The 23,304-nt window shown below is 39.6% G+C and overlaps 1 protein-coding gene across 1 annotated transcript in view; it reads left to right on the top strand.

Moving 5' to 3' along the window:
- The window catches only part of fsip1 (fibrous sheath interacting protein 1), a 401,721-nt gene that overhangs the window by 30,599 nt on the left and 347,818 nt on the right, over nucleotides 1-23,304 (top strand). Inside the window, exons 6-9 of the mRNA XM_069917082.1 lie at nucleotides 7,207-7,291; nucleotides 10,270-10,353; nucleotides 15,955-16,082; nucleotides 16,403-16,504. Of these exons, the coding sequence (XP_069773183.1) occupies nucleotides 7,207-7,291; nucleotides 10,270-10,353; nucleotides 15,955-16,082; nucleotides 16,403-16,504 (399 nt within the window). The remainder of the gene's footprint in view (nucleotides 1-7,206; nucleotides 7,292-10,269; nucleotides 10,354-15,954; nucleotides 16,083-16,402; nucleotides 16,505-23,304) is intronic.

Here is a 23,304-nt window from a genome sequence, read left to right as displayed (position 1 = left end):
TTCGTAGAAATGACCAGAATGAAATTTTAAATCTAACCCACAGTACACCTTTGGGTGGTCATCTTGGTATAAAGAAAACCATGAATAAATTTTGAGACAATTTTTCTGGCCTGGTTTGAGGAAGGATGTTGTAAATTGGTGCCAGACATGCCACTTTTATCAGGTTGTAGTGAAACCTAACCAGGGTCCTCCAGTAGCTCCATTGCAACCTATTCCTGTTGTTGGGGAACCTTTCACTTTTATTGTGGATTGTGTAGTCCCCATGCCTAAAATTAAGTCTGGGAATCAGTACTTATTAACAATTATGTGTACAGCAATGAGATTTCCAGAGGCTATATCATTAAGGAATATTAAAGCCAAAACGGTTGTAAAGGCTCTGGAAAGATTTTTTCACAGCTTTTGGATTACCTAAGGAGATCCAGAGTGATTGAGGATCTAATTTTATGCCTGGGTTGTTTCAGTAGTTGATTTATAAGTTGGGAATTAAACAGATCACTTTATCTGCATACCATCCTGAAACTCAGGGATCATATAACCATATAACCATTTATGGAGCGGAAACACGCCATGTTGGCCTTTTGAGTCCGCACCGGTTCACTGATTTTGTGTGCCCTCTTCAGGCAATGGTCCCGTTCTTCTTCTTCTTAACCAGGGTCTCAATATCTCTTGAAAACCAAGGTTCCGTACACCTTCCGTACATCTTACCTGTAATTCTTTTTTCAAGCTTTGCCAATATTGTTGCCACAAAAAAATTTTCAAGAATTAAATAAATAGATCAGGCCAAATTCGATCTCTTCTACAAGTCAGGCAGGTGGTATGCAATGTTGGTACACACCCTCATGCTCACCATCCCCAAACTCAATTAACAGAGGATCAAAATACAAACTCGTCTCGACTTGCCATGACACAGAAGTCCGATTCCATCCATTCCGCCACTTATCTTCCTTTCAACCTGCAACTTGTCCCTCACACGCCCATCAAATCCAGAGTGAAACATAGAAGTCTACAGCCTGTATAATTAGTTACTACTCAAAAGTGCTGGAGAAATTGCAGTATATCTCCAGTACTTTTGTGTATTAACTACCCATCAACTCTCCTTTAATTCTTTTGTCACCTGCCTACACCATGGGGCTAGTCACAGTAGCGATCATCAGGAATGTTGGAAAAATTTCACTCTACTCTTAAAAATATGATGAGGATTTATTGTTTGGAGTGTTATGAGCCCAGAGGACCCCAAAAACCCAGCAGAAATAGATATTCACCAAGACCATTGGTTACTTAAACAAAAATTGATTTAATTATCTTTAAACATGAAAACAGAATCACACTTTAACTTATCACTATTGACTTAACTAACCTAACTTAGCCCCCTTCTAATTCTAAGCGCATGTGCATGTAATGTGTGTGTAATTTCAGAAATGTTCTTTGATTCACAGTCCAATCTCACTTCTCATTTCTCCAAGTTTACTGGTTGCAGGCAATTCTTATACTGTGCACAGAATTTAACATTTATAAAGTTCACCAGGTTTTGGTGCTTGAAAGGTAAATGGTTACAGCTCAGGAAGATTCTTGTTGACTTTCAGAGAGAGATTTGTTGTTCCAGGACAGCCACAACTGTTTTACTTACATCAGTCACGTCAGTGTCTTGCCAAAGAATCTTGTCCCCTCATGGTTCTCCAGATGATAACCTCTTTCTTTTAGGTCACCTTTTTGTTTCTCTTATTCCAAGTGAAACATTAGACAGCCAGTCCTCTCCTCTTACATGAATCACAAGGGCTTTGACTAGGCTGAACTAAGCACTTACAGCAAGTGTTCCAAATGGGGGTTTCTACAAGCTTGCCAGCTTGTCCTGTTCCAGTCCCAGCTGCAGTTTCTGTCTGTAACACTGTAGAACTGATCTCTGTGTCTTGCTCTCTCTCAGTCCATTGGTGCTGGTCTGCGACATAACAGTTCCACATCTTACAGATGATATGTTGATGAGTAAGATGAACAAATAAAGTGAAATTGAGCAGAAGCATGGTGCAAATAAAACTTCTGAATAACAAAAAGGATAGGAAGCCAAGACTATAGAAGGAATTAAGAAGCAAAGCCAAAATAGAGTAAATTGGGATTCATTGTATTAAGATGTAGTGTAATGTTTTTTCATTCGAGACAGACTGTAGAAATCTGCCCTTTTATAGTACCTTATTATTACTTGATTTGATAGGAAAAGAGTGAGAAAGGGAGTATGAAGGAGACAAGCTGCAGGAATATGAATACTGGAATCTCAATTGCAGAAAAAGTAATTGCTGAGGAAATAATTCAGTGAACAATGTTTATCATTGAGAAGTGCACAGTAGTAAGAGCAGGAAATTCTACATGATTTAAATTCACTTGGGATTCAAATGGGAAGTTATTAATATGTTGAAGATGAAGGGGTAATGACATCTTTTAAAAAGTTTGTGCCATGATATTAAAATCCTGATCACATGAATATTTATTATCTATTTATTATCTTTTTAATTGAATGTATATTATTGTAGTAGTTTTCACGATTCCTTTTGTTGTTACGTAATAGTACAGAACATGTAATATTACACTAAATTGCCTTCTGCCTGCTGTAAGCAGACAAAGAATCACAGTTAGTGTTGCCTGTCGTCTCTTGTAGACAAGAAAAAGGAAAGCAAAAGAAAGTCCCTTCAGAGGCACTGACTGTTTGTAGATTCACCTCCAGCACTCCCGCCACCTCTGAAGCAGTACAGACTCGTGTTCAATTCATGGCTAACCGAAGCTCCAGTTCCAAACCTCTGACGTGATCAGGAAGCTTTCAGTGCCTGACGCCCTTTGGGAGCCCTTCTTGCCCTCAGCACCCTCTTGAATCCAGCTCCTTTACCTGGTTCCCATGAGCCAGTTTCTAGCAGCTCGCAGCCTGTGCAGGTCCTTGTGCTAATAAAATTGAAAAGCCAGTTAATGAAGTAGACAAAGGTGACGTAGTCAAACAATAATCATGACTTTTATTAGCAGAAACTAATGGTACAATAATGAAAGACAATGGGTGCATACACAGATATACCCAAGGGGAGTGTCTTTAATGGTAGACATAATACACGGCCAATGTCAGTAAAGCAAGGCTAGGCAAGTGGAAGACTGACAGCTCAGCAGAGATTCATCACGGTCTCCCCCTGGCAGAAGAAGGGTTAAAATCAAAGGGACAGCTGCTAGTTAAAATTTTAGCAGGCAGGCAATTTACTGCAAGCGTAATACATTAATAAAATAAATGGCATTGAGAATTCACTAACATAGCCAAAACAAGGCCATTATCTAGCAGAGCAATCAGAATATAATGAGATGTATATGATGAATACTGGAGCCTCTCAGTTTGTTTATGGATACGAGTGGACTTCCTTATCAGGACAGGTGTAGGCATTGCAACCTTGGGAGCTGGTGGTGTTGACACAGTTCCCTGGTTTGTAGTGTGAGAAGGCCGGACATTTGGCCCCACTCCAGAATTACCAGCGTGAGGCAGTGGGGCCTCAGCATGGCCATCTGAATGCTCTCTGGGGGATCACAGGCGGGTGGGGGGGGGGGGGATGTCCAACCTCTCAGGATTACTTCGAGTAGGGGTGTGTGGAAGGGGTGAACAGGTGGGGCCAGATCTCTTGGGGGTACAGTGTCCGTACTCCCGTCTGGGAATTTAACATGGGCATAATTGGGGTTAGTGTGCAGTAGCTGAACTGGTTGGACTAGAGGGTCCGTTTTACGCATCCGAGCGTGGCTCTTCAGCAGTACGGTTCCAGGCTCAGATAGACAGGCTGGCCAGTCCATCACAATTCCTGATTTCCTAGGAAAAGCAAACATATACGTTCATGAGGTGTTTGATTTGTTGCAGTACACAGTAAAGACCGAATAGAATGTAGCGCCTCAGGCAGCACCTCCTGCCTCCGGGTAACAGGGTAACCATGTTTCTTTAACTCAAGGTTAACAGTCTTCCAGACTGTGGTGTTAGCCATTTTGACCTGCCCATTGCCCTGTGGGTTGTAGCTCGTGGTGCGGCTGGTGGCAATCCCCTTGTGTCACAGGACTTGGCACAGCTCAGCGCTCATAAATGAGCCTCTGTATGAATGTAACTGGGAAAACCAAAAATACTGAAAATTCTGTCAAGTGCCTTAATGACATGTTGTTGAGACGTCAGGGCAGGGTATCGTGAAGGAAAACCTTGAATATTCATCGATTACAGTAAGGAAAAATACATTTTTGTTGTTGGAAGATAACAGCCCTTTAAAATCTAAGCTGATCCTCTGAAAAGGTCAGGTTGCCTTGATGAGAGTGGCCTCCAGAGCTTTAAAGTACTGCGGTTTGCATTCTGCGCAAACAGGACAGCTTTTAGTCAGTTTTCTGACTTTTTCCAGGGAGTAAGGAAGGTCGATAGTCGAGTACATCCTGTATTGCGCTATCTGATTAATCATTTTATTGATGCGTGGCGGGGGTAGGCATCCAAGTTAGTGTAACGGTTGATTGTCTGGCTGTAGTCAATAGCCAGTCATTTCTTAGTGTGGTTTTTCACAACTACCACTTGAGCTTGCCACGGACTCTTACAAGGTTCAATCATCCCCTCTTTAAGAAATCTCCAGGTCTCAGCTTTAATAAACTCACGATCCTCTTTCCTGTAAGAATGGGTCTTAGTGGCAGTCGGTCGACACTGGGGAGACAGATTACTGAACAGGGAGGGAGCTTTGAACTTTAGTGTGGACAGACCACAGTAAGTAGTGCAGGGGATTGTAAATGTGGGTAGTGGCCCATTGAAATTTAACACTACATTTTTCATCTGAGATTGAATATCCAACCCCAATAACACAGGAGCGCAGAGATCAGGCATTACAAAAAGCCAAACATCACCAAGGCAATGTCCCTGCAAGTTCAAAGTAACATTACACTTATCCCATATAGTTCACTACAAGACATTGATATCTTTTGGTTCGCTGGATATCTCCGCAAATTTATAGTTTTGGCGACCTTCTCGTGGATGCAGCTGTCAGTACTTCGAGTCTATTAAGCAATCGACAGTCTCACCATTCACCTCCCCCTTCATAGTTGACCGTTCCAGTCTGTAAACACCCCCCAAGCTTTACAGTCAATTGAGTTATCACAGGGGAACTTTGTGTTGATCTCACCTCGCCGTCACTTGAAGTTGATTCAGCGGGCTCCTCTGAAGGTTCCTCCCTTTCATAGTTGTCTTCCATTGCTGCAGCTCCAGGATGAATTTTCTTGGTGCTTCTCTTCTTCTTATCAGTGGGAGTATTTTTCGCTCTACACGCTTTAGCGAAGTGGCCGTGTTTCCCACAATAGCTGCAGGTAGCAAATCGAGCTGGGCACTTCTGTCTGGGTATCAGCTCTTATTACAAAAGTAGCATTTGCCAGGGGTTCGCCATATTTTTTTCAAACAATAATTATGGCACTATGTCACCTTTGTCTACTTCACTAACTGGCACTTTAGTCCTCTGACTGCAAGTCACCCATAGTCTCTATGCGTCCCTCAGGCGCTGAGCCTCTCGCTGGTCCATTGTCCAAGTCACCATCATGTAGGGTCATCTCTTTTGTTTCTTCTTTTGTATGGAGGTTATCTTCCCATTTCTGGTGGCCTGTGCTAGTCCACTACTCCCCCAGAGTCTATTTTCCCTCTTGGGTGCTGCCGAGCACAGGCACCACCGTCTTGGACACAGACCTCTGTGGATGCAGGATTTTACTTACAAACAGCATTGGCTTCTTTTAACAGGCTATTTAAGCCTGTAGGGAGCTGCTGGCATTAGGACCAGGTGGCTGGACCCTTTGGAGCAGTGCTGTGTCGTCAATTTTTCTGTTTTGTTCAGCTGCAGCAAATAAGAATTTCAGTGCATTTGCATATTGAACAATGTATATGGAAAAAAAAATAATTTAAACTTGCTCACTTATTACTGCGTGAGAGACTACAATCTTGATTGCATATTTGGATAATTTTTATTTCCTGATATCAGAAATAATCTTTTAATTCATGTTGTGAGATGTTCATTACTCTTCACATTGGAGTCTTACAAATACGATTTAATAACTTTATCATAAATTTTAAAAGTTTAGACATACAAAATGATAACAGGCCATTCCGACCCATGAGCCTGTGCCGCAAAAATACTTCAATTAACCTACAACCCCCACAAGTTTTGAAAGGTGGGAGGAAACCGGAGCATCCAGAGGAAACACACTCAGACATGGGGAGACTGCACAGACTCCTTACAGAGAGTGCTGGATTTGAATCCGGATTGCTGGGACTGTAAAAAGCATTATGCTAACCATGCTGTCCCATGGATTTACTATTTTATTTGAATGTAATCTCTTTGCTATCATGAAACTTGGGTTCCATTTACTTTTTTATGAATTGATGTACAGGTACACGATCCTTTATCTGGACATCTAAAATCCGAAATCTCCAAAATCTGGCACATGGGGAGAGAGACGGCAGTGCGAGTCGGGCGGCCGGGAGACCAGATGCACGAGTCGGGCGGGTGAGGGGGGTTGGGGGGAGACGGCAGGGTGACTGGAAGGGGGTGGGGGTGGATACGGCAGCACAATTCGGGTGGGCTTAAATCTGGCTTTCCAAAATCTGGAAAAATCAGAAATTTGGAGCACACTGTCCCCCAAGGGTTCCGGATAAAGGATCGTGTACCTGTACTGCATTTTATGTTTTGTGACCTTGAGCTTACATTTGCTTATCTTTAAAATGGTGGCTGCTATCTTTAAATAATTATTTAAGTAAAAATCATCTTCTGGTATTTAAATATCAGTTGAAAATGTTAAAAGTGCATTTTTTAAGTGTTATTAATAACTGTTTCCTTTTGTTTATTTGGAATTGTCCAATTACACTTTGAAGTGCAAACATTCTACCATGAAGCAAACCTTACACAAATGCAGTTTTGTTTGTGAACTTTAATGATTCTTTCAACACTAAAGGTGGCAGTGTAGAAACAATTACATTAGACACAACTGTTTGTAATTTCTTTGCTTTTGAAATATGTTTGATTTCATATTCTTGAGGAAACTGATCATAAGAGAATACAGAAAAAAATTGTTTTAAAATACAATACGTAAAATGGAATACAATTATATTGGAAGTCATACCATGTCATACATTAGCAAATTTGCATGAAAACATTCAAAAACTACCTCAGCCCATAATTATTATTATTTTTTGTTTAGAATAGAAAATCAGAAGGAATGGTGGAATACCCTGAGGTGGCAGAAAATGAAATGAGATTCTTGGCTCTGACACCAGGTGGAAATGGTGAGTCAGAAAAAAAACTCCAAAGGCTGGTTAGTAGCACAAATTAATATGAAATCAATCAAATGGAAGCTAGATAACTGCAAGAACTCTGACATAAAAGCAGACGATATTAGGAAGGTGATTTATTGCTATATTTTTATATGGAAATAAACATATTTAATGGTGAGAAGCAAACTTATAAATGAACAAATGTGTTAGAATCAGAATTTATTGTCGTGAACAAGTCACAAAATTTGCTGTTTTGCTGCAGCGTCATAGTGTAAACATTCATATAAACCACCTGACTATAACGACAAATAACAATAGGGCACAAAAACCCAAAGTAAGACCGTGTCTTTTGGTTCATGAATATTCAGGAAGTTAAGAAGTTGAACAAAAAAAATTGTACAAATGCTAGTTCAATATATAAAAGTGCAGAGAAACACAGCAAGTCGGCATGACCTGGAGAGTTTTTTTCAGTTTTGTGTATGGCTAATTTGTTGTGATTTGTTTAGTTATATTTAAAATATTTTTGTTTTCTATCAATATTTCACATTGTTTTTTGAAATTATTAACTCATTATTGATTTTAGTTCCATGGTGCTCTGTGCTCAAATGGCTATCTTAACATCTGAGTCTTGACAGAGAATCTTAGCAATATGGCACCCTTGACAGGTAAACAGAATAAAGCACAAAAACAAGGACTAACACATCATAGAGTCAAGGAGTGATACACCACAGAACAGGATCTTTGGTCCAAGTTGGTATTTTGGGCTAATCCTACTTGAATGCATTTGGTCCATAACCTTCTAAATCCTTCCAACCCATGTCTTTTGAATGTTGTCATTGTACTCTTTTCTATAGTGTTTTTTTTTTTGGAGCTCCTTCAGATATAGACTACCTCTGAATGAAAATGTCACCCTTTGGGACCTTCTTAATCTTTCCCTTTTCTGAAACCTGTGTCCAATAATTCTAGAATTCACTTTATCTGTGCCCTTCATGCTTTTATATTTTTCTATAAGGTAACCCATCTGGTCATCCCTACACTACAGGGAGTAAAGAACCAGCTTATCCAACCTCTTCTTAAAAGTCAAATCCTTGTCTGGGCAACATTATGGAGAATCTCCTCTGCACCTCTTTCAGTATCAATATCCTTCCAATGATTGATTGGGCAATCAATAAAACTGAAAATGCTGGAAATGTTCAGCATATTAAACAACATTTGTGCTGTTGGCTTTTTGTCAAAAATAAGGAAGTTATGCTAAATCTTTAAAAGCTAATGGCTAAACTGTGGCTGAAGTATCACATCTTGTTAATGCCTCTACCTTTCTCTCAATCTGTCCACTGGCTGACCTACTTTTGATCCCATTCCTGCTACACTAATTTAAATCATCCTGAGTAGCAAACATCCCCACAAGGATATTGATACCCCTCCAGTTTAGGTGCAACTGAATTTCTTGTACACGAAGAGACCCAAAATGATTCAAGTGGTTGAAGCCTTCTCTCCTCAACAAGCTCCTTAGGCACACATTTAACTGTACCATCTACTTGATTTTAGAGCAGAGACGATAAAGGAGAGATGTGATTAAGTGCTTTAGGAGTTTTGGTGACATTGATAGAGAGCGACTTTTGCTGTTATGTGGTGATATGACCACCAGTCTACTGCAGGGGGTGATCTCTGTACCTGCAGGAAGACTACCCAAGGCGCTGACTCCACCTGGCCGGCTGTCAATCAGCTGACCTGAATATAACATATAACATATAACCATATAACAGTTTACAGCGCGGAAACAGGCCACATCAGCCCTTCGAGTATAGACCTGAGCCGGCCCCTCCTGAGGCAGACACACGGGGAGCCACCAAGGCATGAACTCGTGTTCAGACTTTTAGTGGAATAAAGTCTGCTGAACAGACTTTCGAGTTTTGTGCTTGCTTTCTGCTACCTCTGTGATCACATGTTGTTAAGAAGGTTGATAATCCTAAAGGCACAAAATTAAAATCATTTACATGAAGAAACAAGGTGTTGAAGTCAAGTTGAGAATGAGAAAATTTGTTTGGACGTGTGTCATTGTATTTGAAAAATAATTTGCCTGCATTTTAAAGAATGGTACTAAATGATAGCTTTTTCAGAGACCTGATACAGCCAGGAAAGGTTAGATGGCCTCCTTCTATCCTATGTGATGTTTTATGTTCTTTTTCCTTTGCTCTTTTAATGACTCTGTCTACTGAGTAAATTATCTGTTGGCTGTATAATAATGAGTGAATAGTATATTGAGTTATATACTTGTCCATTTTCCAGCGCAGTGGATGATACAAAGTTAATTGATACTTCGCAGAGTTGATCCTGTGCTCCCTGTACATAAAACTTGTCTTTCAACTTAACCTATCCTTCATTTATTCTTGTCAACCATGTGCTATATTTCCTTCAGTTTTAATTGGATAATTCCTTACCTATACCATTAATGGAAAAGTCTCAAACAGCCTTGAGACTTTGTACTCCCAGTTCTGTTCCAATCCAGCTCTGGATTATTCAGGCTTTTTAGATAGGTAGGGGTGAAGAAAGAGAGGGAGAAGTTGGTGGCAGCCTTTCAGCAGACAACAAATCCATCCCATCCATCCTACTAATGTTTGTATGCACGGAGTGACCATAAATCAAGCGTTCGTAATCTTGGGAGGACACGTAATTCCTGTATTATTTTGCTAATGAGTTTTATTTTTATGATGATTCAAATACTTCTTTAAAAAAAAGATTTAAAAAGTGTTCAAAGACCTTTGACACCAGTGAGCTTTAGAAACCTCACTTGGCCATTCAGGAGTAGATCCTCAGTAGGTGTTATCTGAAGCATTTCCTATTTTTAACCTGTGGAGAGACATCACCAAAAGGATTTCAAAATCCATTGTAATTAAAATATACAAACTATAAAAATATGTACTAAAGTAAAAACAATCAGTGTAAAATTTCTAATGTCTTCTCCATACTTATTCCTCAACTTAAATCAGGTGAAGAACTTACAGTTCCATCTATATTTCACACGCAACTCCCTATTGTGCACTATGAAATGAAAACCAATGAACAAGACCAAGGTAAGAACTTAGAAAGTTTACAAGGTATTTTCATTGAGGAGGAATCTTTCCTTGTCTCTCCTTGTTACATGTGATTGCAACTAAAATTTATCTGATTTGCTAACTGCCTAATGAAAAAACATCAGTGAGAAACTGCTATTGTAAATAAGTAGACTTCTCTATTTACTTTTTGTTTAAAATTTAGATTAGAATCTAATTATACTTTCCTTGTATTTCAACACAATTGAATTCTTGGTTCAATTGATTCCTGATCTATTTCCCATCTTCCATCATAGTTTATCTTCTTTTGACCACTCTGAGTGCATTCTGTTGCCACGTTTTCATCTCGTTTTTGCCTCTACTGTTTCTCATTTAAAAAAAACTACTTTAGCACTCTGTGAGTCGCAATCTTCTCTTAACCAGAAGGTGTTCTTGTGGAGCAATGCCGCATTGAGGCATTTTGTGGGGGGTGGGGGGGGGAGCGGGGAGTGGACTTGCCTTTTTATGGAGAGGGCTTATAAGGCTTTTAAAGAGAGCTGCATTGGGAGCCATCCTCCAGAGCTGAGGGAGGTGGGGCGAGTGGTGCAGTAGTGCCACCTGTTGCCGTGAGGTCAAACATACGCTCTGAGCAATGGCCATCTTTGTTACTCATAATCCCTCACACAGCTGGAACTGCTCTGGTAAATGCAGAACGATTCCAGCTGTGTGGGGGATTATGGCCGTCTTTGTTACTCATTGATCCAGCATTAAAACAAAAAGAGTTTCTTGTTATAAAACCTGAGGCTCCTTCTTCCAGCTCTTCTGCCCCTCTGGCATGCCAAGCCTGGCTCTTCGCTCCCCTCTTTCGTCCATCAGACTCTCTGGCTCTGCTTCTCTGTGTCCATTGTTCAGCATCTCTCTTTCTTCCTCCCAGGCCATGGAGCTCAGCACCCGTGACCCTTCACCCTCTGGTCCTGGTGGCTTGGTGGGCTCCGACTCTCGTTGCCCTTGATAGGCCTCCGCACTCTTCAGGCTGGACTCCCTCCACTCCCCCTCACCTTGCATATTCATTCCCTCTCTCTCTGGCTCCAGTGATGTTGGTGAAGGAGCAAGGGGTGGAAGGGGAATGGGAAGAGGATATTTCCGGGTGGCAGGAGGGAGCCCTAACCCCAGCACCAATCACTGTGGGAGCCCTGGTGGTGGCTTCTGGGTCACGGGCTGATGGCCGTAAGCAGCCACATTCAGCGGCATTGCTTTTATGGAACAAAGTGACTTGCTCCACCTGTGAGAAACCCCCCCCCCGGATGAATCAGATCTGCATCCAGTATCTGCTGCTAGCGCTTTTATAAAGATTGGTGAATTGTGTAACAATATTAATATTTGAGGAGAATTTATAAGATTTAGAGTAGGTCACATACATTCACACATTTTAAACTGATCTTATTTGAAAGACTGAAGAAATAATGAAGATATGGAGAATGTAACCATCTTTCACAACTAGGTGTTAATTGAACTGGAGCCGGGATGACTACAAGTATCTTTCTGCAGAGTGCACAGACAGGTCAATCTTGGGTTGTTTACCTCAGATAACAACTTGAGCAGAAGGAAGAACTCCTGTTGTTTGCTGGAGAAGGTGGGGTTTTTGCAAGTCACATGAGTCTCATGCTTTTCACTGGAGTGGCAGTTGGAAAAGAGAGAGAGTTGAGTTAACAGCTCAGTCAGTCAGTCAGTGTGTGGGACACTGACAAGTAACTGAAAAATGCAACCAGGGAAAACTGTTTTAAAACTGATGAAAACAAATTCCAGAGCAGTAGATGGCTGGAAGTGCTATCTGTCTGATGTTTCTCTTGAAATAGAGGAAGGAATGGAACTCTGTGGTAGCTTGAAGAAAGAGGTTACCACCTGGAAGACCCTGATGGGGCAAATTTCATCAGCGAGACCCTGAGGTGACCAGTGGTGGTACCTCAGTTGTGGAATCCTGGAGCAACAGATATCTCTCCCTCTGCAAATCCTACAAGAACCTTCCTGAGTGGAAAACATTTACCTTTCAAGCACCAAGCTTGGTGAACTTTATACATGTTAAATTTTGTGCACAGTATGGTGATTGCCTGCAATCAGAGAACTTGGAAGAAGGAGAAGTGAGATTGAACTATGAACCAAAGAACTTTTCTTAAATACACACACACACACACACACACACACACACACACACACACACACACACACACACACACACACACACACACACACACACACACACACACGTGCGCTTAGAATTAGAAAAGGGTAATTTGGGTTAGATTATAGTATAAGTATAGAGTTAAGTTCAAGTTTGATTCTATTTTCATGTTTAAAGTTGATTAAGAATAACTTTTATTTTGAAAGCCACTTGTCTTTGTGAATGTCTATTGCTGCTGGGGTTTGGGGTCCTTTGGGCTCGTAACAATTGATGTAAAGGCGGAGAATATCATTCACTTTTTTCCCCACTATAAAAAGGCTTAGAATGATATTGTTGAAACATATATTTCCTTTCTTATTCAAAACAGCAGATGGCAGCAGAACACTAATAATCACCAACTGCTACTAACAAAACATAAATGTCTTATTGTAAAAAATTATAGAATTAGGTATTTCATATAATTGTGTGATATTTTTAACAGAAATATTTTAATTGTGTAGCTTTTATGTTTAGTTGAAAAATTAGAATATTTAAATTGTCGTCATGCTATAATTCCTTTAAGCAACTATTTTGTTTTTTGAACCAAAATTTTAATACTTTTCTTCATATAAGCTTAAAAAGTTATTTTGATTAGAAAGGGAGTATCTTAAGTGACAGTTCTTAAATTGTGCTTTAATTTGATTGATGAAGCAGCTTGGTTAGTTCTCAAGTTCCAATTAAAAGGCTCACATTCTGGGTTGTTTCTTACCTGAACTTGCTAACCTTTGATGAATTTTATTCACTTAGTCAACCTAAGAACAGGAAATGGAGAAATGAATAGGCGGACGAATGGAAGTTGTACATCTTGTATTTTTAATAAAATTCCTTGTTGGTTTCATTTATAAATTTTAAAAGGTTGAGATTAAGCTGTCAGATTTTAAGTCTAATGCAAGAAGAAATAGTCATGCCCAGTAGTGACTGCCAATTTCTAAATGGCACATATGGCATCAATGCTTCAAGTGGAATAGCAAAGGCTTTATGCTACAAGGGTATTTTCAAGCACAGGATCGAGAATTTGTATTTAAAAAAAAAAACTGCTGATAGGATATTTTGCCAATGATCTGCTGAGTACTCCACTCCATTAAATGTGGAAGAGATGTAATTCATGACAACAGGTTTTTAAAATGGTAATGATCATTATACCTTTGCTAAGAGTCTTCAGAAGCATCTGCAAAGCAGGTATATAATATTTGGGCATTTTTGGTTTGAGTTAACAAACCCTCAGTCTCCTGATCTTGGACCTATGCTTGTCCCCTCAGCTATAAAACTGTTTTGTACACCTGGCACGGGCCTTTCAGGCTACAGGCTCCATTTAGTATGACGACATCCAATGTCCGGACTACACAGGAACCATAAACTTGGAGCCTGAAAGGGCTCGGTCAGCCTGAAAAACTTAACGAAAAAATATCGGAAGTATAATGTGTGACAGTAGATAAAAAGGTAGGTGTTTACACCTTGAATTACTTGTCTGTTGTCGAAAGTCTGTTGTCAATCTTGAAAATACTGATGTTATGTATTGGGATGGAGAAAATCTGCACCATCACTCTCTCACTCTCCCCGATAGAGTCATGGATAGCATTTTAGAATACCAAATCTGAGGAATGATTTATCTGCATAGATTCTGTATCCTAAAATGCTGTCCATGATTCTACCACAGCAAGCGAAAGAGAGAGGGAGCAGATTTTCAGCATCGCAATGCTTAATATCAGTTCATTTGCTTTGATATCAGTCTTTTCAAAATTGGTTACAGACTTTAGACAATAGTCAATTTGAGGTATAAATGCCCACTTTTTTTTAAGAAGAAGAATGCAACCTAACAACTTAGCTATATATCACAAATGATTTTGTTGGTTTCAAATATTATTGATTTTTTTCTCTTCTATCAAGCTAACTCCCTATTCAAGCTGCCCTGTTCAAGGTCAGAAAAAGTTACAGAAGGTTGTGAATGCACCTTAGAACATAATGCACATTTCTTTACCCTCTGTTGATCCTTTATGCCTTGGAAAGACAACCAACATACTGCAGGATCTGTCACATTCCAGACACACTCTCTTCTGCCTCCTTCCATCTGGGAGAAGGCTTAAAAGTGTGAAGGGATGCATCAGCAGGTTTAAAGACAGGTTGTTCACTGCAGCCATCAGGTCCTGATGAACCCCATAACAGTGTTATGGTTGGTGCTAATTGATCTTTCTTTTCATTGCAATCCAACACTCTATATCATTCTCGACCCACAGTTGTATGAATAAAAGAAATAACCTAAAAGTCTGCTCTCAGAAGAACCTTTTTCAATATACTACTATTTTGTGACAAGTTAAAAAGTTTAGCTTCATCAAGGCCAAAACAAGATATTTCTTCTCCCATTTTATTCCTCTCTGATTCTTACCAGAGGTAAGATGTAAGAATCTCGCAATGTCTCCCTCTCCCTCCAGATGGTGCTTTGCTTCCTGAGTACTCTGTCTCATTCTGCTGCTGTGTTTACCTTTTCAGCTTAACCAATTGACCACCCAAAATAACTCTCAGAAAACATGTATTGTCTTGAGACATGTTGCCAACCTTTTTCAAAATCATCACTTTTGAATTCAAAAACTTCAATAACTTCTCTATTCCATCTCAAACTTAAACAATTTTAAACATTTATTCCAACTTTTCGAGTGCTCCATGTTTGAATTTTCCAGATCAATAACTGCTCCATCACAGTATTTAACAGTTGCATCTTTCAGTGTTTGTGGTGCATTATCCCACCGTAAACTTCATTTTACCTTCAGTATGGTTGACCATAAAATAGTGGAAATGTTTCTTCTCATCAAGTGATACCTTTGCCTGAGTACTTCTTATAAACGACACATTTATTTATTTCCTTCTAACATTTCTCTGTCGTTTAAGATTTATGTAAATTTGTCACAGTCTTTGCGGCAAGTATGGATCAGTATTTTGTGTAGATCGACTATGTATTCAGATTACTCAAATTAATACAAAATAGTGAGAGCAGGATAAGGCTACTTGGATCCTCAAGTCCTCCCACTATTCAATATAATCATGGTTTCAATTCCTTTTCTGTGGCAGCCTCATATCCTGAACTTAGAGAGGAAAAAAAATCTACCATTCCTTCTGAAAAAAGGAATGGAAGATCCTGATAGATTTGATTATTTGTAAAGTTGTGCTAAAGGTGATTTTCCCAGCCTCAAATTTTAGGGATTTTTTTGATTTGCAGACACCAAATTTATTTTGTAGATTATGAAAAACGTTTGCCCTTTTTCTAGAGCAAGTTGCTGAAAATATTTTCAAGTAGCTTTTGGATCTGCACATTTGTTGTACAGCAATTCTAGTAAATTGGATGCACATTTATGAGCGTTGGAGCAGGATGTAATATTTTATACATTAAGTTGAAACAATTTGTTCAATAAATGCCAACATTTTTTTGTCAGGCTACCAGGACTGTGCTGAAGAAGTTAAATTGCCTTCAGCAGCTTGCTCCAAAAATGTCCAAAAAGAAACAAGCAGTCGAGTGGCTCCCCAAAATAAGATAAAAGATTTTATTAAGAAGAACATTGAGGTATGTAAATTAATTCACTTAACCACATCTTTCAGTAGAATTGTTGCTGAATGTATAGTGTTATTAATTGTAGGTTTTAAACTAATTGTTGATAATGCATTCGTTACTGCACTTGCACTCATTTTTACTTTTTATTAGTGTGTTTTTGGCTGATGTGCATTTAAAAAAAACCCAACTTGTTTATAACTTTTAAAAAAAATTAGACCTGCAGCACCATACAGGCCCTTTTGGCCCACAAGCCCATGCCACCCAAATATCCCAATGAACCTGCAACCCTTGTACATTTTGAAATTTTTGACTTTAATTACTGTTATTTGCAGTTGGCAAAAGAAGCTAAGAACCCAGTGCTGCTGACTGATGATGAGAAAAGAAGATTAGCAGAACTATTGAAGAATATTGACGTTGAGATATCGAACAATGACGTAAGAACCACTTTTAGAGCTTTGCCTTGTTCAAAGGCAAAAGTAACACTGATTGCTTGTTGTACTGTGCTTTTATGGGTGTACTGTTTTCTTACTGACCAGCAAAATTATTAATTTTTCTTGTTAATATCATGAAAATCAGGACAGGATAAGGAAAAGATTAGACAAAAAAAATAGATGGTTCATCAACAATATGATTGAAGCTGTGGCTCATGCTGCTATTAATTAACTTTTACTCACTAATCACCCACTCACCAAAGCCCAGCTTGTGTTTTTCCAGAATCAGTCAGTTCCAAGTTTCATCACAATTTTAGTCCAAATCAACCAAAGTACTGAATTTCAGAGGTGAGAGTGGCTGCTGTTTTCATGAAGACAACTTTTAACCAAGTGTGACATCTTCAATGGTCATCAAGGAGAAAACACTCCAATGATTGTGGTCATAACTTTCACAAAGGAAGGGGGGTGTGGCAAGATGGCGTAGAAGAAAGACATGTGTTCCACCTTTCCCCAGCTGGATCATTAAATACCCGGTTTTTAAAAAGCATAAAAGTGGTTAAAAATAATATTTACAGTTGTTTAAATAACACTGATTTATTACGGCATCTAATGTGAAAAAATTTAAACCTCAGCTTCAGAAAAAAATCACCATATAAAAATGCGGAAGAATTGAGGCATTCCTGCATAGCTGAATCCATGGAGTCGTCATTGGGAATCTCCAAGCCTTAGAGGACTCCAGCCCATTTGAGTCTGACTCCGGCGCCGATCCTGCCTCCGCAAGATGGTGCCGATACATTGGTGAGCTTGACCGTTCACGTGAAGTCGTGCGCGCGGGCAGCACGGCCAATAAGGGGGCCCGCAAACCCGGAACCTTACTGGGCGGCCCAGTGGCGTGCAGTGTAGCGTCAAAGGATGCTCCTGTGCATCCGACGTCTTTGCCTGGCCTGCGTGGGGCATCCCATGACCGAGAACTGCTGGATAAAGTGTGGGCTGTGGGGGAGCTCGAATGCCGGTGTCCCGAAGAGGTCAGGGTGCCATCATTGGGTGTCCAGACCCGCAGCCGTTCAGCCAAAGGACCTACGATGACTGAGGAAGAAGAGGAACTTGCCTTATTAGAATTCGTCCAGGAGGAGGAGGAGCTTGCAGTTAAAGGAGGCAGACCTCAAAAAGTGGAAGTGGAATCTAGAATGGATTCAGTGTTTACTGTTTTGGAAGAGATTGCTTGTCAAATACAGAATATGTCAAAACAAATATCAACTCAAGTGAATCAAGGATTTATGGAGATGAAAATAAAAATGAATACCTTGTGTGATGAAATGTCAACTATGAAACAGGAAATGACTGTAGTTAAGTGATATTAATAGATGTATAAAATCAGTTGATACTGTGCAAGATAATTTTAAGATAATTGTAACAGCTTTTTCTGAGTGTCAAACTCAGGTAGAACGTAATAGAGAAAAAGTGGAAGGTTCTTTTGTAGATTGGGGGATTCAAAAAAGAGACTTAATGAAGAAGATTGATTCGTTGGAAAATCAAAGTCGAAGGAAAAATGTGAAAATAGTTTGTTTTCCAGAGGACATTGAAGGTGCTGACCCTATAAAATTTTTTAAGCACTGGATCCCAGAGGTGCTGGGTAAAGAGATTTTTTCTGAAGGTTTGGAACTGGATAGGGCTCACAAAGCTCTGAGAAGAAAACCACTTCCAGGACAAACACCGAGAGCACTCTTGGTTCGTTGTTTAAAATATCAAGATAGAGAAATTAATTTATGTATGGCAGTATCTCCATTAATGGTTCAAATGGTTCTTTTATGCCGATTTGAGCCAAGAAGTTATTAGAAGACGACGAGAATTTAATATGGCCAAGGATGTTTTGAGGCGAAAAGGCTAAAAGTTTGCTTTTCGTTATCCTGCAATTTTGAAGGTTTTCTTTGGAAATTTTCAATCTCAATTTTTTGAGAATGATCATGATGAATTGCTTTTTACTAATTCTTTGCCGGAATTGTGAAGAAATGGATCTTCTCCTCCATTGTCTCCTAAGAGGAGGGTAAATGGAAATGTACATGGGAATGGAAAGAATGGAAAGTATGGAAAGAAAGAAGAGTTGACACAAAGTCTTCTTGATGTTGAAGATCCGGAGCAGTCGTTGGGCTTGGAATCATTAGGCTGAACATATGGACTATATTCTATTATGTTTCATTAAATAATAAATATGTATCTGGCTGGGTTGGGGGGGGTGGGTGGATGACACTGAAAACTTTGATAGTCATCTGCTGCTGGTGGGTTTACCACACCCAGATTTTTAGGGTATTACTATCTTTGGTGGTTTTTTTTGCATTTTTCTGGTTTTTTAAAAAATTTCTTTTTGAGGGGCAAGGGATAAGATTTCTGGATCATTGGGATCTCTTCTGGGGAAGGTCGGACCTGTACAAGAGGGACGGACTCCACTTGAACTGGAGGGGGACCAATGTGCTGGCAAGTAGATTTGCTAGAGCTGTGGGGGAAGGTTTAAACAGGGGGGTGGGGAACAGAGGGTGAGAGCAGTGTCCAGGGAGTATGGCCACCTAGCTAGGAATAAAAAAGATAAGAAAGGTAGGATGGAGATTAGGGTAGAAGGTAAAAAAGAGAATATATGTGAGGGTCATTCTCTGAGATTCATATATTTTAATGCAAGAAGCATAGTGAACAAGGTAGATGAGCTGAGAGCATGGATAGATACTTGGGGTCACGATATTGTGGCAATTAGTGAGACCTGGCTACAGGAGGGGCAGGACTGGCAACTTAATGTTCCGGGATACATTTGTTTTAGATGTGATAGATCAGGGGGTAAAAAAGGAGGAGGAGTTGCTCTGCTTGTTAGGGAGGACATTACTGCCGTGAGGTGGCAGGATGGTATGGAGGGATCGACCAGTGAGGCTGTTTGGGTGGAATTGAGGGGTGGAGGAGGCAAGAGGGTGCTAATAGGGGTGTATTACAGACCACCAAATGGGCCAAGGGAATTGGAGGAACAAATTTGTAGGGAGATAACGTATATGTGTGAAAATCATTGGGTAGTGATCATGGGAGATTTTAACTTCCCACACATTGATTGGGATACCCATACGGTTAGAGGGCTGGATGGGCTGGAGTTCGTTAAATGTTTTCAGGATTGTTTTCTAAATCAGTTAGTAGAAGAACCGACTCGGGATAGTGTAATACTGGATCTCCTGTTAGGGAACAAGCTAGGTCAGGTAGCAGACATTAATGTTGGAGAACCAATTGGGTCTAGTGATCATAATTCTGTTAGTTTTAGGGTAGTTTTAAGGAAGAGCAAGGAGAGGCCTAAAGTTGAGGTTCTGGATTGGAAAAGAGCAAATTTTGAAGGAATAAGAAGGGATTTGGGGAGTATTGAGTGGGACAGGATATTTTCAGGTAAGGATGTTAATGAAAAATGGAGGATATTCAAAAAATAAATTTTGAGGGTACAAAGTAGTTATGTCCCAGTTTGGATCAAAGGAAAGGCTGGAAGTCATAGGGAGGCTTGGTTTTCGAGGAATATTGGAAATTTGGTTAGGAGAAAAAGGGAGGTGTACAAGAGGTATAAAGAGCAGGGAGCTGAGAAGTTGAAGGAGGACTACAAGGAGGGTAGAAGGAATCTTAAGAAAGAAATTAGAAAGGCCAAAAAAAGGCATGAAGAGGCTTTGGCTGACAGAGTAAAAATAAATCCAAAGGGTTTCTATAAGTACATTAAAAGTAAAAGATTAGTGAGAGATAAAATTGGACCCCTTGTAGATAGTGAGGGTAGGCTGAGTGAAAAGTTTGAGGAAATGGGGGAAATTTTGAATGATTTCTTTTCCTCAGTATTCACTAGGGAAAAAAATGTTGAACCAGTTGAAGTAAAGAAAAATAGTGGGGAGGTCATGAAGCATATAAGGATAACCGAGGAGGTAGTGATGGCTGTGTTAAAAAAGATAAAGGTGGATAAATCTCCCGGACCGGACAAAATATTCCCTAGGACACTCAGGGAGGCTAGTGGACAGTTAGTGGGGCCATTAACAGAGATATTTAGGATGTCACTGGCCACGGCGGTGGTACCAAAGGATTGGAGGGTGGTGCATGTGGTTCCTCTGTTTAAGAAAGGGTCCAAGTGCAAACCTGGGAATTATAGGCCTGTAAGTCTGACGTCTGTGGTGGGCAAATTGATGGAAAGTGTTCTGAGGGATGCTATTTACAAATTTTTGGAGGTACAGGGATTGATAGGGAGTAATCAGCATGGTTTTGTCAGGGGTAGATCATGCTTGACAAACCTGATTGAGTTCTTCGAGGGGGTTGCAAAAAAGGTTGATGAAGGGAAAGCTGTGGATGTTATCTATTTGGACTTTAGTAAGGCTTTTGACAAAGTTCCCCACAGGAGGTTAGGAAAAAAGGTGGAGGCATTAGGTATAAATAAGGAGGTAGTGAAATGGATTCAGTAGTGGTTGGATGGAAGGTGTCAGAGAGTAGTGGTAGAAAATTGTTTGTCCAATTGGAGGCCGGTGACTAGTGGAGTTCCTCAGGGTTCAGTCCTGGGTCCACTATTATTTGTTATATATATTAACGATCTGGATGTAGGGGTAGAGAATTGGATAAGCAAGTTTGCGGATGACACAAAGATTGGTGGTATTGTGGACAGTGAGGTAGATTACCGTAGATTAAAAGGTGATTTAGGAAGGCTGAGGTGCGGGCTGAGAAATGGCTGATGGAATTTAATACAGATAAATGTGAGGTGCTACATTTTGGAAAGGCAAATTTAAATAGGTCACATACATTGAATGGTAGACAATTGAGGAGTGCAGAGCAACAAAGGGATTTAGGAGTTATGGTAAATAGTACCCTCAAGGCTGATACTCAGGTAGATGGTGTGGTGAAGAAGGCATTTGGAATGTTGGCCTTCATAAATCGGAGTATTGAATTCAAGAGTAGGGAGGTTATGATGAAATTGTACAAGGCATTGGTGAGGCCAAATTTGGAGTACTGTGTACAGTTTTGGTCACCAAATTATAGGAAAGATATAAACAAAATAGAGAGAGTGCAGAGAAGGTTCACGAGAATGTTGACAGGATTTCAGGTTCTGAGTAACAGGGAAAGGTTGTGCAGACTGGGGCTTTTTTCTCTGGAGCATAGAAGATTGAGAGGGGACTTGATAGAGGTGTTTAAGATTTTAAAAGGGACAGACAGAGTAAATGTGGATAGGCTTTTTCAATTAAGAAGGGGAGATTCAAACTTGAGGACATGGTTTAAGATTGAAGGGGGAAAATTATAAGGGGAACATGAGGGGAAATTTCTTTACGCAGAGGGTGGTGGGGATGTGGAATGAGATTCCGGCAGACGTGGTTGAGGCGGGATCATTGGTTACATTTAAGGAAAGACTGGATCTTTACATGGATAGGAGGGGACTAGAGGGGTATGGACCGGGTGCTGGTCAGTGGGACTAGGAGGGTGGGGATTTACTACGGCATGGACTAGTAGGGCCGAACTGGCCTGTTCTGTGCTGTAAGTGGTTATATGGTTATATATGGTTAATATGTGGCAGAATGTTTAGAGTTAAAAATAAGATTGCTGAGTTAGAGAAAGATTTTCAGAAAGGTGTAACAGAAGATTTAAAAAAGTCGCATTAGCGAAGATGAAATTACCTTATAATACTTTACAATTTATCAGTTTGAGGACAATTAATCGATCTAAACAATGTTATTATGAGTTGGGGGAAAGAGCTCATAAGCTACTTGCTTGGCAATTGAAAGCTGAATAGACATCTCGGATAATTAATGCTGTTAAGAATAATTCAAAAGTTACTTATATACCTCAGGAAATTAATGACCGGTTTTATTCATTTTATTTAAAATTATATACTTCTGAGGGGAAACAGGATAATGGTTCTATTGATTATAAATTAAATGTACCGGTATTAGTTGGAAATGATGTTCAGGAATTGGAATCTTAATTTATGGATTTTGAAATTAAGGAAGCTATTCAGGAAATGCCTAATGGAAAGTCCCCAGGGAATGATGGATTCCCTGTGGAATTTTATAAATTTTTTTATGATGACTTTTTCTACTGTATTTGGAGAAGTGTTGAATCAAGTGACTGAAGATCAGAAGTTACCAGAATCATGTTCAAGTGCTCTAATAACTGTCATTCCAAAGAAAGATACAGATACATTAAAAATGTCTTCATATAGACCTATTTCTTTATTAAATGTAGATTATAAAATTATAGCGAAAGTATTAGCTAATAGACTTGCTAAATATTTACCTAAATTGGTACATATTGATCAAACAAGTTTTATTAAGAATAGAAATGAAACAGGTAATATATTTTGAATAATTACTTTGGTTAATCCATATCGAAAGCAATCTAACCATTCTATGGTGGCTGCATTAGATGCAGAAAAGGCTTTTGATAGGTTTGAGTGGGATTTTTTATTTTAAAGTGTTGGAGAAATTTAAATTTGGCTCTTTTAATGGTTGGGTTAAGGCCTTATATACGAACCCAATTGCTAGGGTGATGACAAATGGACAGATTTCTTTACCATTTAAATAGACTCATTCAACTCTACAGGGCTGCCCATTGTCACCAGCCTTATTTGCGTTGGTTATTGAACTGTTAGCTCAGGCTATTAGACAAAATGAATAAATTAGAGGGATGAGGGTTAAGAATGAAGAATATAAAATTAACTTATTTGTGGACAATGTATTGGTATACTTGACAGAACTGGAATGGTTATTGAAACAATTACAAGAGTGTTTGTTGAAATTTGGAGAATTATCGGGATATAAAGTTAATTGGGA

Source organism: Narcine bancroftii, chromosome 2, assembly GCF_036971445.1.
Source record: "Narcine bancroftii isolate sNarBan1 chromosome 2, sNarBan1.hap1, whole genome shotgun sequence".
NCBI classification, from domain to species: domain Eukaryota; kingdom Metazoa; phylum Chordata; class Chondrichthyes; order Torpediniformes; family Narcinidae; genus Narcine; species Narcine bancroftii.
This window is presented reverse-complemented; position numbering and strand designations above follow the sequence as displayed.